The 16,632-nt window shown below is 35.5% G+C and overlaps 1 protein-coding gene across 1 annotated transcript in view; it reads right to left on the bottom strand.

Annotated features, from left to right (window-relative positions):
• Positions 1 to 337: 337 nt before the first annotated feature.
• The window catches only part of GAB1 (GRB2 associated binding protein 1), a 124,270-nt gene continuing 107,975 nt past the window's right edge, over positions 338 to 16,632 (bottom strand). The window contains 3 exon segments of the mRNA XM_032412911.1: positions 338 to 4,772; positions 7,433 to 7,555; positions 12,493 to 12,616. Of these exon segments, the coding sequence (XP_032268802.1) occupies positions 4,614 to 4,772; positions 7,433 to 7,555; positions 12,493 to 12,616 (406 nt within the window). The 3' untranslated portion in view covers positions 338 to 4,613.

Below are 16,632 nucleotides of genomic sequence, written 5' to 3'. Positions count from 1 at the left end.
AGCAGGGGGAGCGGCAGGCAGAGGGAGAAGCAGACTTCCCGCTGAGCAGGGAGCCCCATGTGAGCCTCGATCCCAGGACCCTGGGATCATGAACTGAGCCGAAGGCAGATGCTTAACCAAGTGAGCCACCCAGATGCCTTAATCTACTGTTGACCAGATGCCTTACTGATAATATAGTCTATTAATTCATATTTGGTGTTATGTGTATTATATACTGTATTCTTACAATAAATAAAGCTAGCAAAATGCTATTAAGAAAATCATAAGGAAAATACATTTAGAGTACTGCTCTGTATTTACTGAAAAAAATCTGTAAGTGGACCCACACAGTTCAAACCCATGTTGTTCAAGGGACAACATACAATAAATGGCAGAATTGGTTTTTTCTTTTTTTATTTAGATAGACTCTAAGGAAGGGTTAGAAATATAAATTTATATGTCTTTCTTGGTTCACAGTCTCAGTATCCAAACTGACTAAAGTCTTGAAACCAAATTGTTTGAAAAGTTTTATTTGGTAGCAGAAAATATCTACAATTGGATCTTTACAAAAAAAGTAGTGCAAGAGGGGGAAAATAAACTTATACATAAGATTTTGCTACTGAAATTTGGGATGATTATCAACAATCGATTCAGGTTACAACAACTTACACAAAGCCATGTCTTTTTAGGTAAAGAAAGTAGAAGCTATGTTAATCCCTTGACTAAACAGTTTACTGAAACTCATAATAAACATTATAATGAACCTAAAGAAAGTTAAGTTTACGGAAGAGAAGACAAACTAAACTATTTCAAGCTATAGTAATATATAAACATATTTAGTCAGAGTAAAAACCAATTATCTCCACAACCTGGCAATCAACTTTTCATTCTATCAAGCCTATAATGTCTATATTATTCATTTACACCATGGCTTTTCATCTCAGAGCAGTCAGTATTTTAAATTATATACAGATTTACATATAACATATCAGATGTTATTGACAATCAATCTTACCCTAGGATATATATATATATGTATGTCTCTCTCCCTGTATCTACTTGATCATATGTACAACCCCTGCCATGGACCTGATTGCTTATTTGACAATAAAGGACAAGACCTACCAGAATGACTCAAAGACAGGATTAGGAGGGATCGGCTCACCTTGTCTCTAAAATTTTACAGGCTCTGTATTCATTCAAAATACTAATACCAATACTTTCAGTGGGCCAAAGAAAGAGGCACTAAGAGCGTTTGAAAGCATCCAAGAATTATGATCACTGTCTATGGTATAGTCTACAGGCATAAAGTAGCTAACGTTTTAAAAAATATCAAAAATACTGTTTTCGTTAAAGGGGGGTAAGCAGACAACTTCCTACTAGTAGAAAAAGAAAAACAAACACTGTTCAATTTCCAGTTTAAGTGCATTTATGAATATGAAGATTGTGACCCCCGTTAATTATACTCCAGAAGAAATTGACTTATGACCTTAATGTGCAAGTATAGCAGTATTTCTCTATCAAATTTAGTCTGTGATTAAATACAATGCTATACACACACACACACACACACACACACACTCATAGTAGTACCTTATGGGATTCTCTAAAATGCTCACAGTAGCTTATACGATATTGATGAAAGTATAGAGTATAGATAAAAACCATCTTTTATAGCTTACTAAGTGATACCTTCCATGGGTTAAGTAGCTTAAATTATTCAAGTTTAAATTTCAATTCTTAAAAGCAGAACTGTGCTTTGGTATTCAAACCTTCATAAAATTTTACAGCTATTCAAAGTAAGGAATAAAAAAATAGAAAACATCAAACGTGGGAGAAAACACTTCTGACTTATAATGTAACTGTCACATGATTAACCAGTCGTTTCCAACTCTTGCCTGGCCAAAACTCAGCTTCTTGGAGGTGATTAGGGTTTTAAAAAATTTTGTTTTTATAAATGTGTATTTTTAAAACTTAATAAAAATGCACATTCTAATGTGTTACATATCCCCCTTCCACTACAAGAATAATTTTTTTTTTAAACCTTGGAATACTACTTCAGCTATCTCTAATTAAAGAATCTTCTGAGATGTGTGTTTAAAACCTGCTATTATTTACACTTACTTATGTTTGTGTGAATCAAAACGTCCTTGATAATATGCAAATAAAACAAATTGGCTGCTAAGGTTTTTCGCCAACTCTATAATGCCAATTACACGTTTGTGTTATTCGCAAATTTTATTCCTAGTAGTGGACTAAGAAATAAACTTAAATGCGAATCCAAAATATTTACACTGATAAAATGAACTTTTCAGGCTTTATGTGTTGGGGTTACATGAAATATTATTGAAGAAAGATCCCACTGCTAAAAAATGTTTGGAAAATAATGCTCCATAAGAAACTGTCTTTTAATTTGTTAATACAATGTGTTAACGTGATTTCATTTTCTAACACAAACTGCCTAATACATTTCAATTCTTAAATTACTCTGCACAGTGGGAAAACGTCTATAAATTAGAGTGCTGCAGGTCTTCAAAAATGATAACTTGTAAAAAATTGAAAAACTACACTAAAAAAGTTAGTCTATTGCCTTAGACTCTTTTGGTAGGTAGCTTTAAATAAGATTTCCATTTTTTAATTAATAATATACTTATTGAATATACTTATTGTTGTGTTCTAAATCTGAAAATGTGTTCACCTTCCACATTAACACATTTTAGCATCTTCACACATCAACTGTGTTGTGTGTTTTAATAGTTTAGGCACACTTCAATAATTCTGGATTTTATTTTGTGGTTTCATTATAAAACAGTTTGCGCACACCAAATTCAAACAATCTTTTTATTTAAAAATCCACCTGAAAATTCACTTCTGGGTTTTAGTTTTTGTTTAAAAAGAAGCAAACATTTAAAAGCATCAAATGTTACTAGTCTACAATTCATCATGTTATGAACATTTTTTAGTTCACGAGTTGGGGAAATAAACCCATTACATTGATTAGGCACAGTACTATGGCCAAGAGACCAGATATCAGGGCACATCTGTGTGTACTCAAGCAACAGTCAGAGGTCTGAATGGAGGGAATCATGCCTCAGCTGTGGGCACTCCTATCTCTGCCCCCTCCAAAAACTGTTAGTAAGCTCAAATCAATAAGAGATTGTATGTAACTTAGTTAAAAAACAAGCAAACAACTATACCTGCTTTCTAAATTATACTGCAAAGCCAAAACAGATAAACATAATTGTAGCCTCACTATATAAAATTTGTGGTTTTGATATCATGTCACAGGACCATATAATAGGTGAGACAGAATTATATAATTCCTCTGGTCATTTCAGAAATCTGGTTGGAAGAGGTCCATGACTATAAGATTTCACATTACAGCAATGCTTCAGTATTTCTTGAATTAGGGCAGTGAATAGAAATCACAGTACAAAATGCTTAATTCTTTTACTGGAAAAGCAATAGGTGCTACATATGAGAATCAATTATAGAACATCTATTTTTTTTAAATGTAGATATAAAATATTAATTGCATAGGGATTTAAATATAAGGCCAAGAAGAATATAAAGCTAAAAAAATCATAGAAAGGGCACTATGGTGTCAAAAGACAGAATTTCATTCTTAAGAGTAATAAATCTGAATTACTGTCTAATTAAAAAAATCACAGTATGTTGCTATAACTAACAGTGAATGTTTGATTAAGTCCAAACTGGAAACCAATATTAGGACTTACAAGAACACTACTAAAGCTCATTGTCTAAACCTGATCAGTGTATTAGCACATCAGTGCCTGGTACGTACCTGATTAGTTATATAACCTATGTTTTGCAAATAATGTAAAGTTTAATACACGTTAACAAGTTGAGAGCACATCATCACCGCATACTGTAAGTGATCTGTAGGCTTACTTTATAGTGTACTCCAAGGTGTAAGATCCCACCCGGCAGAATCTCCACTCAATGAACCAAAAACACTGTAATTAACAAAATATAATAAAGTTCCACCATTGAAAACTAAATGTACATGAACCAGAGAATTAGTTCCTGACACCAGTACATATATCATCCTCAGCATTTTGGAAAGCAGTGAATGATGAGTCCAATATACTCTGTAGTTTAAGCTAATGGTTATCACCTCAAGTTTCAGGTAGAAAGGTAAATTGTGGATCTACTTCTCATTTTAATGTTGTTAGAGTGCAGTTTAAAGAGCAATTTCCAAATCTAAAAGTAGCTTAGTTAACCTAGTATTGTTATATAGAGTAGTGTGAGGAAAAACAAGAACTCCCAAAGGAATTATGTTAAGGAACATTTGGGAATACCCAAACCAACGTTTTAAATGAAAAAGTGCATAAATACAGTAATACTACAAGTGAGTTAACTATGGAACAAATGTTTCTCTGGGAGCTAGACAATACTATTTTCCCACATTATTTACATGTTATGAATTGTTCAGATACCACAAAGCACCATTTACAGTCTAAATTGTTTGATTATGTCTGAAAGGTCCTTTGACTTCAATTCTACTCAGTTGAGGATCTACCTAGAACAGAAGTGTCAAGTCATCTTCAGTTAAACAGGATTTATCTTTACAATTCAGTTCTCTTTTGTTCAGAAACAGTGAAGCAATATTTTCATTTCACAATCTTGGCTGGTGTTTCAGATTCTGTGGACTGTCTCCCGTCTGTCCAGGCTTCCCGGGTACTCTTTAGGGCCAGGGTCTTCTGTTGGTCAACCACAACATAATCTACTCTCTCATCAGCTACACTGCTGCCCGAGCCACTGCTCTTTTGCTAAAAAGCAAAGAAAAACACCATAAAGCCCCACATATAAAAAGAGTTCTGAGTGAAATTTAGTCTTAAAACATTGACACTCACATGCTGTGAATAACTCCTGAAATTCTATTGGATCACACACATAAAATAACATTACCTCAATTTAACAATGTTATTTTTCTCCTAACTGTATACTGTTTTCCCCTTAAATTTAAAATCACTATGTAAAAGAATGCAGACTAATGCTCCTAACACAGATGGAATTCTTGTAAAATAGGGATTGCAGACACCTGGTTCATCTTAAGATACACAGCTTGCTTCTCCCTTTAGCTTAAGCTTCACTTTTTCAAGTCCTGAGAACATGTATCAGTGTTCACTTTCAGAGCTAAGAAATGTTTTTTTTAAAAGCAGTATTTCAAGAATGGCAAACTACATAGGCCGACAGGACCTCTTCTTTTTTTTTTTTAAGATTTTATTTATTTATTTGAGGGAGAGAAAGCGAGAGACTGTGCACAAGCCAGGGGAGTGGCAGGGGGAGTGGCAGAGGGAGAGGGAGCCTGCTTCTCCCTCTCAGCAGGGAGCCCGATGTGAGGTTCAATTCCAGGACTCTGGGATCATGACCTGAGCCGAAGGCAGATGCCCTAACTGACTGAGCCACCCAGGCGCCTCAGGACCTCTTGCTTCTAAAATACAACTAAATACTAACTAACTTAAAACACATGTAATTACTAATGCATTGCTGGGCTCTCTAGAAAGTAAGAGAAATACCCAAGGTGTGAGGGAAACAGAGGGGACGAAGAGCTGCTCAAGGTAAACTTTACAGTTGTCTTCAGGATGAATGTCAATCTCAGCGACGCAATCAGGAGGCCCCGGGTGGGAGGGCTTGCCCAATTTGAGACCATCCTGTTAAGCTAGGGACCCCTGAAGGGAACTGAGGTGGTCCTAGAGTGCTTCCCAGCACAAGAAAATGCAAATCTATTTCGAAGGAAATTAGGTCCATGGGATTCCCACAGATATGCTCAGCAAAATGAATTTGCAAAAAAATGTATAAAACATGGAAGTAAACGAGCTATCAAGAGTGAGCAGAAATAACAAACACAGATTCAGACCTCCAAGGACTTCAGATATTGAAATGACAATAAACAGTATAAAATATGTATGTATAAAATCTTTAAAGGAATCAAGAAAACTAAATAAAAGGAATAAAATAACAAGATATAAGAAACTATTCCAAAGAGCTAGGCATATTTTAAAAAACAAGCAAAATTTCATTTTAGAAATAAAAATAACTGAAATTAAAAATTAAACAATGGGTTAAACAGGATAATTGGGAATTAGTGAACTTGGTGACAGATCTAAAGAAATTATCCAGGTAAGTACAAAGAGATGAATAGAGAGAAAATATGAAAAAGTGAAGAGATATGGAAAATAAAATAAGTTCTAACTAATCTCTAATAAGAAACCTCAAATGAGAGGATAAGAGGAATAGTTGAAAAGCTATATTTAAAGAGATAATGACTGGGGGAAAAAGAGTGATAATGACTGGGACTTTTCCAGAACTGATAAAAAATACATATCCAGAAATAAAAACAGCACAACTTCCATCAAGCATGATAAATAAAAAGCAATCTATGTCTAGATACATTGTAGTAAACATGCAGAATACTAAAGATATAAAAAAGATTAACATCAGTCAGACAAAAAAGACAAATTATCTACAAAGGAACTGTAATTAAATTGACAGCATACTTTTCAACAGAACATTGGAAGACAGATGATAGTGAACAGTATTTTCTACGTGTTGAGAGAGAAATTTATTGCCAATCAAGAACTGTGAACTCAGAAAAACTCTTTTTCAAGAATGAGGGCAAAATACAGATGTTTCACTCAAACAAAAATTGCAAGAATTTACCACTAACAGACACCCCGCACCCCCCTCCCCAAGAGGAACTTCTAAAAGATGTATTCCAGGAGGAAGAGAAAATGATTAATGGGGGCAGCTGGGTGGCTCATCGGTTAAGCATCCAACTCCTGATTTCAGCTCAGGTCATGATCTCAGGGTCGCGAGATGGAGCCCCATGTTGGGCTCCATGCTGGGTGTGGAGCCTGCTTAAGATTCTCTCTCCCTCTCCCTCTGCTCTTCTCCCCACATGCCCCTCCCACCGCCCCCCCCAAGAAAAAAAGAAAAAAAAATGATTATGGGAGGAAGGGCTAAAATACAAGAAGAAATGATAAGAAAGAGAAGTTTGCAAGTATGTAGGAAAATGTAAGTAAACACTGTCTATATTATAAAGAATACTACTAATAGTACTATTGTGTAATTTGTGGATTTAACAAAAGGAAAAAAACCACAACATTGGACAAAAATAGCACGTAAGTCAGAAGGGGAGTAATGTGAGAGAATGAAGACAATGATTAACTTCAGATTTTGTTAAGCAAGCACTTCAACAGTAACCACTAAAAGAGAAGAAGTGTATAATTTCTGTACCATCAAAAAGGAAAAAATTAACTTATTAGTCTCCATAACTTTGTTAATTGTGATTTATGAAACAATATTAAGTAACAGACTTTACTAAATTTAAATTAAACATACTAATAAAATTTCCCCAAAGGAAACATGAGTCTGTGGGTTTACAAAAGGTGAGCTGATTGTGTTTATAGAATGAGATTTCACTTACCTTACGTGGTGGTGTGGATTTCCCAGAATCTAAGTCTAGATCCAGGTATTCCACTTGTTTGTCTCCTTTGGGCTTGACCATAGGACTGCTTCTTCCATCAAGACTATTACTGCCAAAAAGATTCTAAAAATGGTGATACAACAAAATCAACTGTTGGACATCCATGAGACATACTGCTTATCTTGTTTATCATCTATTAAAGCCAAAATATTTATTTCAAGAGGATATGGCTTAAAACAATGTCTGCTTAGAAAGTTAAGTAACCTTTGAGGATTGGAGGAAAATAAGTAATATTAATAAAATTAGTTACAACTTAGCTTAGAGCAAGTTAAATGCAGTTTCAAAAGTCAAACTTGGTTCAAACTAAGACTAAAACATGAAGCTACAGTTAGTTGTGATAGGACCACCTGAACATTATTAAAATGGTATCTTTACACAATTATATCTTTAAACTAACAGATCCTTTCACTCCTTGCTTTCTAATTAAAATTTTTAGTAAGTTCTATGTTTTATTTAAAGGCTTTCATGTTGGGCACTTGGTGGGCTCAGTCAGTTGAGCAATCGACTCTGGGTTTAGGCTCAGGTCATGATCTTAGGATCATGCGGTCGGCTCTGTGTTCAGCGGGGAGTCTGCTTGAGTCTCCCTCTCCCTCTGGCCCTCCTCCTGCTTGCACTTTCTCTCTCTCTCTCAAATAAATAAATAAGTAAATCTTAAAAAAAAAAAGCTCTCACACTGAAATTAGTTTATAATATGTATGTTAACTAAAGGCTATGAACAATTACTCCACTGGCAAAATTTGTTTTGTTTCAACCATCTGGAATTTTTACCACTTCATTTCTTCTGTCTTCTCTTTAGCCTTATCTCTTCCGTCCTAATAGGAATTGTACCATAGAAGGGCTACTTTCTAAAAAAAGATAAAGGAAAAAGGAAGATAGAGGATGGCAATAAATGATAAAAACAAAAAAGCCTGAGGCAGAAAAATGTAAAAGCAACAGGCTATTAGGAACCTGAAGATCAATGCTGAATAAGAAGGAAAGGATGACATGAATTTATGCCCCTGCACATATATCCTCTACGCTAATTACAACAGTCCTTCTAAACGTGTGCCAACAAATGCCTTGTTTCCCTGCCTTGCTGCTTTTAACCTCACCCAGAAATGTTCTGGACTTCTCATAGGCAAGACTATATACATATTCATTAGCAGCTTCCATCCTTGTGTCTTCTATCACGTACATATGAATATTCACATATTATCTCATACTTCTGAAGAAAACTGTAATGATGTAATATACTTAAAATTTATACTTATTATAATGAACAAAACAATTTGGAAACTGCATAAACCTGGTTCTGTTCTTTTTTTTTAAGAGAGAGAGAGTGTAGGCGTGCATACCAGCAGGGGTGGGGTGGAGGGAGAGGGAGAGAGAATCTTAAGCAGGCTCCACGCCCAGTGCACAGCCCCAGGCAGGGCTTGATCTCAGGACCCTGAGTTCATCACCTGAGCCAAAATCAAGAGCTGGACACTTGACCAACTAAGCTACCCACACACCCCCTGTTGATTCTTTTACATTGCTACTCCTTTTCTTTTAGTTCGAGTTAAACAGAGTAAACTGTGATTTAGGGAAAGGAAATTGCTAGAAATTAAATACTGAATTTATCTCCTCATTTGAAGCAGGGCTGCTGATAGCCCGTGTGAAACATTTCTGTGAATTAGAAAAAGGTGTTCCTGCCTGTAGGGCTACACAGCTCTGTCCAGGCCCACGGCCTGGTGAGCAGGACACAGTCTGAACTGCACGTGCCCACAAAGGCAATACTCTGCAGTCTACCGGACATATTACATACTGTACACAGCGTATTAATGCAGCGAGCAAGCTGCATGACTGAATGTGAGGGCTCTATCTGTAGGAACAGATTTTTAAACCAAGTTTACCAACTACTACTGATAAAACATTAAAAAAATATTGAAAATAACATCTAGGGCACAAAAAAATGTAAGCAAGTTTTGCTGCTCAATTAGTACAAATAGCTATTTCCCTCTCTTTTGTTCCTAATTCATAAAGAAACTGAAATTTTTTTTTCTGAATGACTCCATATTTCATTCTCACATAAAAAATCAGGCAGAAGTGTGTGTGTGTGTGTGTGTGTGTGTGTGTAAAATTTTGTATTCAAATGTGACTCGTGAGAGAACCCAAACCTGGAATTCCCCTAATTGGAAATGCCTAGCGTTGTTCATGGTATTGCAAGGCTAAGAAAGGAACCTATGAGTTCATATGATGTACATTTTAATTTAAACTCAAGTTGTTCCTAAAGAGAATTTCTCAGAATTGCTGGTTAAACTGTTTTCTGTCTAGTTATTATTAGAATTGGAAATTTTTTCATCTTTAAGTATTGTTAAAATTTGTGTCCCTGCAAGGTAGTCCATTTACTCTTGATCTAATCTCAACTAGGAACAACCTGTCCCTGCGTTCTAGTCTTTAAACCAGTGTTTTCCCAAAACAGTTTAGAAAAACCCTAAGATTCTAGGAGTTATCATAAATGTTCTATGATTTAAAAAAAAAAAAAACAGTAGTGCTTTGATTTTCTAAAATTCTTTTTAAAGTACGGGCAATTGTTGAACGTATTTTTGTTGTCATTGTTATATAACAGTATTTATGTCTTTAGTAGTGAGGTACGGTCACCCAAATTTCAAGTGTCATTTTAAGGGTTCACTTCACGAATGCCTGACTTTGGATCTCTGTAAATTAATAGGCCAGCATCATGGTTTCATTAAACACTGCCTGCTCTATGATCACCAGGATGGTAAATGTATCATGCTTTGAAACTTCAATGTACAGAATTTAATCTTCATTGTAGGCATAAGCCAGATTTGATCTGATCCTGTCTCAACTTCTCCAAGACAATTTTTTTTACTGACTTCATCAGTCCAAGCATAATGAGATCTTGTGAATTTCTATGGTATTCCATTAATGTACAACTTCCAAGAGGTATGGAAAACATTGGTGTAACTACCATGTTCTTTTCTAAGGAAGAGTTGTCTGGACTATGATGAACTCATAGCTAGCAGCATGAGGAAATGGAAATGGTGGCTGGCTTTTCTATTGTGAATGGGGGGGGTGGATATTTTTACTGGGAACATTTTTGCTTATTTCTAACACTTAGGACCGAAGTACTTTAGAAAATCATTAGCTGGCAGGCAAAAGGACCTTTCTGGCTTAATGATATAAGGGATAAAAGAAAATTTTATTTTCTTAATTTCCTTTGACTTTCTGATTGTAATGTTTTTCTTTCTCATCTTTTCCCTTCACCTAACACTAACTTGTGACAAATCACATTTCCAAACTTGCCTATTACATGTCCTTTCCAAGATTTTTATGGTAATTTACTACTTTGGGCAAAAGGAAACTCTTTTAGTATCTCAGAAAATAATTACTTTGGTAATAAAAAAAATCCATTCAACCACCTAAAGATAAAAATTGATAACAATATGTACTCTGATATTGCACTGAGGATTTATGTAGACTTTTACCAGTCTATTTACTATAATGAGAAAAAAATAAATTAATAAAAATAATAAAACGCCACTTATCAAGTTGAAAAATCTTGAATGCAAAAGCAGAAACCAATTAATAAAAATTGCTCTGCCTTAAAAAATTAGTGAAAGCATTATTGATATAGCTAGTTTGTATTCTAATCCAGGGCTGATATAAATATTTTAAATTATCTTATTCATTTTGAACAATGTATAAATTTGATATTTCAAAGTTAATTAGTTTAAGCACCACATCAAGCTTTTCAAATCACCTAATTTTTGTGAGGAACCTGTTTTTGCCTAAAGTACATTAAAGAAGTAAAACAAATTTGTTGATAGAGATTCTATTTTGAATCTCTAGAATATTGCTTTAAAGTAAATAAAGTCACTAAAATGTTACCCATTCCAAATTTTGGTATCACATGCTTGCTTATCCTGGCAGATACTACCTGGTTGTGCCCTAACATCTGCCTTTCCCTCTCCCACATGAATGGGTTTTTAGCCAGGCCCACTGTCCCTCAGAACAAAGGATGTTTCCCAGCCCCTTTTGTGTCTATGTGGCCACACAGTGTGTATGGCAGTTTCTGGGAACCTTCTTTATAAGGCAGCTAGGCTTTCCTCTATTCTGCAGCTTTAGAATGTGAATTGCTGGTGCAGCACCCCTTGTTCTAGGAGCATGTGAACCACACCCAGAAGATGGCGGATAGGAGAACTGGAAGGGGTCAGAGTCCCCGAGGACTTTGTAAAACAGGGCTGCCACAACAATCCTGGCTTGCCTCTCTGGACTTTTATATGAGAAAGAAATAAATGTCTGTTTAAAGTCATTGTTAATTTGTTTATCTTTTGTTACTTGGAGGTGAACCTAATCATAACCGATATACTCATCTACTAAAATACAACTAACAGAGCAAGCACTGAACCTGATTTGAGGGAAAACAAAAGCAAAATATTATTTCAACATTAAAATAGCTTGTATTCTTAAATAGCTGCAGTATTTTCTAGCAACTATGTAACTTCTGGAGAACACAGCCTTGCTACAATTATCAAATGCTTGTGCCTTATGGTAATACAGCCAATCTGAAACAAATCAGGTTTGTAACAGGTCTGTAATCTAAGCCACATCTAAGGGTATATTATTGAAAGATTATCAAAAGGCCTCCTATATAAGATCATTTCACTCTAAGAGTGCCATAAAGTGGGCCTGGAGAACTGCATTATGAAATACTTCCAGTATATTTTCTTGGATAGTTTCAAAAATCAAATATATCTTAGAAGAAATATAACTATAAAATTTTTATGATTTTTAACTAATTTTTATCTACTTTATAGATGCTGATATTACACACTGATGCTTTATTGGTTTTAAACTTTACAACATTATTATTTAAAAAGCATTTTTAAAAAATTGTCTTCTATCCTTTTTCCTTAAGTATATAAGGTAAGATTTAGAGACTGGAAGAAATGTCCTGGCATGCAGGACTTGGAAGGGCTGCTTGGAAAGACAGAAGTGAAGATGCAGACATTACGTACTGAGTCCTCGCTGGACAGGTTTGGGTTCATGGGAACGTAATTCTCTTCACTGTCGTGGGAGTCGCTGCTTGAAGTTGTGCTATGCACTGAATCCGGTCGGGGAGACAAGGGAAACCTAGAGGAGCTAATTACAGAAACTACTATTACAAACCTAAACCTGAACAACAGTTTCTAAAATCACTTCCAAAATAAAAATGAGTGATAGTTTATATTCTTTCAGAAATATTCACTAAAGTTTACAATCATTTATTGTATACATTTATTTTAATACAACTTACTGCATACATTCAAATGCACACCTAATGTTTATAGCTATATAGTAAAAAGTATATCTTCAGGCATCAAATTCCTTGTGTAGAACAAAAAAAGTATTGCCAGTGATTTGGGGGATAAGTAGAAAGTCACAGATATGAAAAGGAATATTGAAGAGTTCCTAGTTAAAAAAAACTAGCTATATGAACACATAAAACACAAACACATATTTAATGCAGGTTTGTAACTTCACATATTCACAAAAATCTTGATTAAATAACCCCCACAAGAAACTGCCGTATTTTCCAGATCAGTGGGTCTCAGAAATTTCTAGCCTCATGAACCATTTACACCCTTAAAAATTATTGAGAACCCCAAGGAACTTTGTTTATTTGGGTTATACCTATTTACCATATTACAAATAATAGAACATTTCTTAAAAACACAAGAGTAATAGTCCAGGATGGTGGAGGAGTAGGAGACCTTAGTCTGGTCTGGTCCCAGGAATTCAGCTAGATAGCTATCAAATCATTCTGAACACCTGTGAACTCAACCAGAGATCTAAGAAAAGAACAGCTGCAACTCCACAAATAGAAAAGTGACCACTTTCTGCAAGAATGACAAGACAGAAAAATTCACCTCAAAAGCAAGTAAGAGGCAGTACCGACTGCCAGGGACCTAATTGGTATGGACATAAGTAAGATGTTGGAACTAGAGTTCAGAATAATGATTATAAAGATAATAGCTAGGCTTGAAAAAAGCATAGAAGACACTAGAGAATCCCTTTCTGGAGAAATAAAAGAACTAAAATCAAACCAAGTCGAAATAAAAAAGCTATTAATGAGATGCAATAAAAAATGGAGGCTCTAACTGCTAGGATAAATGAGGCAGAAGAGAGAATTAGTGATATAGAAGACCAAATGATGGAGAATAAGGAAGGCGAGAAAAAGAGAGAGAAACACTACTGGATCACAAGGGGAAAATTCGAGAGATAAGAGATACCATAAAGTGAAACAGTATTAGAATAACTGGGATCCCAGAAGAAGACAAAAAAAAAAAAAGAGAGAGAGAGAAAGAGAGAGACAGAAGGTATATTGGAGCAAATCATAGCTGAGAACTTCCCTCATCTGTGGAAGGAAACAGGCATTCAAGTCCAGGAGGCACAGACAACCCCCCTCAAAGTCAATAAAAATAGGTCAAAACCTCAACATATAATAGTGAAACATGCAAATCTCACAAGGAGAAAATCCTGAAAGCTGCTCAGGACAAGAGGTCTATAACCTACAAGGGTAGAAACATTAGACTGGCAGCAGACCTATCCATAGAGACCTGGCAGGCCAGAAAGGACTGGCATGATATATTCAGTGTGCTAAATGAGAAAAACATACAGCCAAGAATACTTTATCCAGCAAGGATGTCATTCAAAATAGAAAGAGAGATAAAAAGCTTCCAGGAGAAACAGAAACTAAAAGAATTTCTAATCACTAAACCAGCCTGGCAAGAAATATTATAGGGGATCCTGTAAACAAAGAGACAGCCCAAAAGTAACATAAACCAGAAAGGAACAGAAACAATATACAGAAACAGTAACTTCACAGGTAATACAATGGCACTAAATTCATCTCTCCATAGTTACTCTGAATGTAAATGGGCTAAATACCCCAATCAAAAGACAAAGGGTATCAGATTGGATAAAAAGGCAAGACCCGGGGATATGCTGTCTGCAAGAGACTCGTTTTAGACCTAAAGACACCTCCAGATTGAAAGTGAGGGGGTGGAAAACCATTTATCATGCTAATGGACATCAAAAGAAAGCTGGGGTGGCAATCCTTATATCAGACAAATTAGGTTTTAAACCAAAGACTGTAATAAGAGATGAGGAAGGACACTGCATCATACTTAATGGGTCTATCCAACAAGAAGATCTAACAATTTTAAGTATCTATGCCCCTAACATGGGAGCAGCCAATTAATAACAAAATCAAAGAAACACATCGACAATAATACAATAATAGTAGGGGACTTTAACACCCTCCTCACCGAAATGGACAGATCATTTAAGCAAAAGATCAACAAGGAAATAAAGGCTTTAAATGACACACTGGACCAGATGGACTTCACAGATATACTCAGAAAATTCCATCCCAAAGCAACAGAATACATATTCTTCTCTACTGCACACAGAACATTCTCCAGAATAGATCACATTCTGGGTCACAAATCAGGTCTCAACCGGAACCAAAAGATTGGGATCATTCCCTGCATATTTTCAGACTACAATGCTTTGAAAGTTGAACTCAATCACAAGAGGAAATCTGGAAAGAACTCAAAACATGGAGGCTAAAGAGCATCCTACTAAAGAATGAATGAGTCAACCAGGACATTAAAGAAGAATTAAAAAAATTCATGGAAACAAATGAAAATGAAAACACGACTGTTCAAAATCTTTGGGATTCAACAAAGGCAGTCCTAAGAGGGACGTATACAGCAATACAAGCCTTCCTCAAAAACACAAAGTCTCAAATCACAACCTAACCTTAAACCTAAAGGAGCTGGAGAAAGAACAGCAAATAAAGCCTAAACCCAGCAGGAGAAGAGAAATAATAAAGATCAGAGCAGAAATCAATGAAATAGAAACCAAAAGAACAGTAGAACAGATCAATGAAACTAGAAGCTGGTTTTTTGAAAGAATTAATAAAATTGATAAATCCCTGGCCAGACTTATCAAAAGAAAAGAGAAAGTACCCAAATAAATACAATCATGAATGAAAGAGGAGAGATCACAACCAACACCAAAGAACTACAAACAATTATAAGAACATATTATGAGCAACTATATGCCAGCAAATTAGGCAATCTGGAAGAAATGGATGCATTCCTAGAGATGTATAAACTATCAAAACTGAACCAGGAAGAAATAGAAAACCTGAACAGACCCATAACCAGCAAGGAAATTGAAACCAGTAATCAAAAATCTCCCAACAAAAAAGAGCCCAGGGCCAGATGGCTTCCAAGGGGAATTCTACCAAAAATTGAAAGAAGAATTAATACCTATTCTGAAACTGTTCCAAAAAATCGAAACGGAAGGAAAACTTCCAAACTCTTTTTACGAAGCCAGCATTACCTTGATCCCAAAACCAGACAAAGACCCCACCAAAAAGAATTACAGACCAATATCCCTGATGAATATGGATGCAAAAATTCTCACCAAGATACTAGCCAATAGGATCCAACAGTACATTAAAAGGATTATTCACCATGACCAAGTGGGATTTATTCCTGGGCTGCAGGTTGGTTCAACATCTGCAAATTAATCTACGTGATACACCACATTAATAAAAGAAAGGACAAGAACCATATGATCCTCTCAATAGATGCAGAAAAAGCATTTGACAAAGTACAGCATCCTTTCTTGATTAAAACTCTTCACAGTGTAGGGATAGAGGGAACATACCTCAATATCATAGAAGCCATCTATGAAAAGCCCAGAGTAAATATCATTCTCAATGGGGAAAACTGAGAGCTTTCCCCCTAAGGTCAGAAACATGACAGGCATGTCACCTCTCACCAATTTTTTATTCAACACAGTACTAGAAGTCCTAGCCTCAGCAATCAGACAACAAAAAGAAATAAAAGGCATCCAAATTGACAAAGAAGTCAAACTCTCACTCTTTGCAGATGACGTGATACTCTATGTGAAAAACCCAAAAGACCCCACCCCAAAATTGCTAGAATTCATACAGGAATTCAAGTGGCAGGATATAAAATCAATGCCCAGAAATCAGTTGCATTTCTATACACTAACAATGAGACAGAAGAAAGAGAGATTAAGGAGTCGATACCATTTACAATTGCACCAAAACCGTAAGATACCTAGGAATAAATCTA

Source organism: Phoca vitulina, unplaced genomic scaffold (assembly GCF_004348235.1).
Source record: "Phoca vitulina isolate PV1807 unplaced genomic scaffold, GSC_HSeal_1.0 scaffold14, whole genome shotgun sequence".
NCBI lineage: Eukaryota > Metazoa > Chordata > Mammalia > Carnivora > Phocidae > Phoca > Phoca vitulina.
This window is presented reverse-complemented; position numbering and strand designations above follow the sequence as displayed.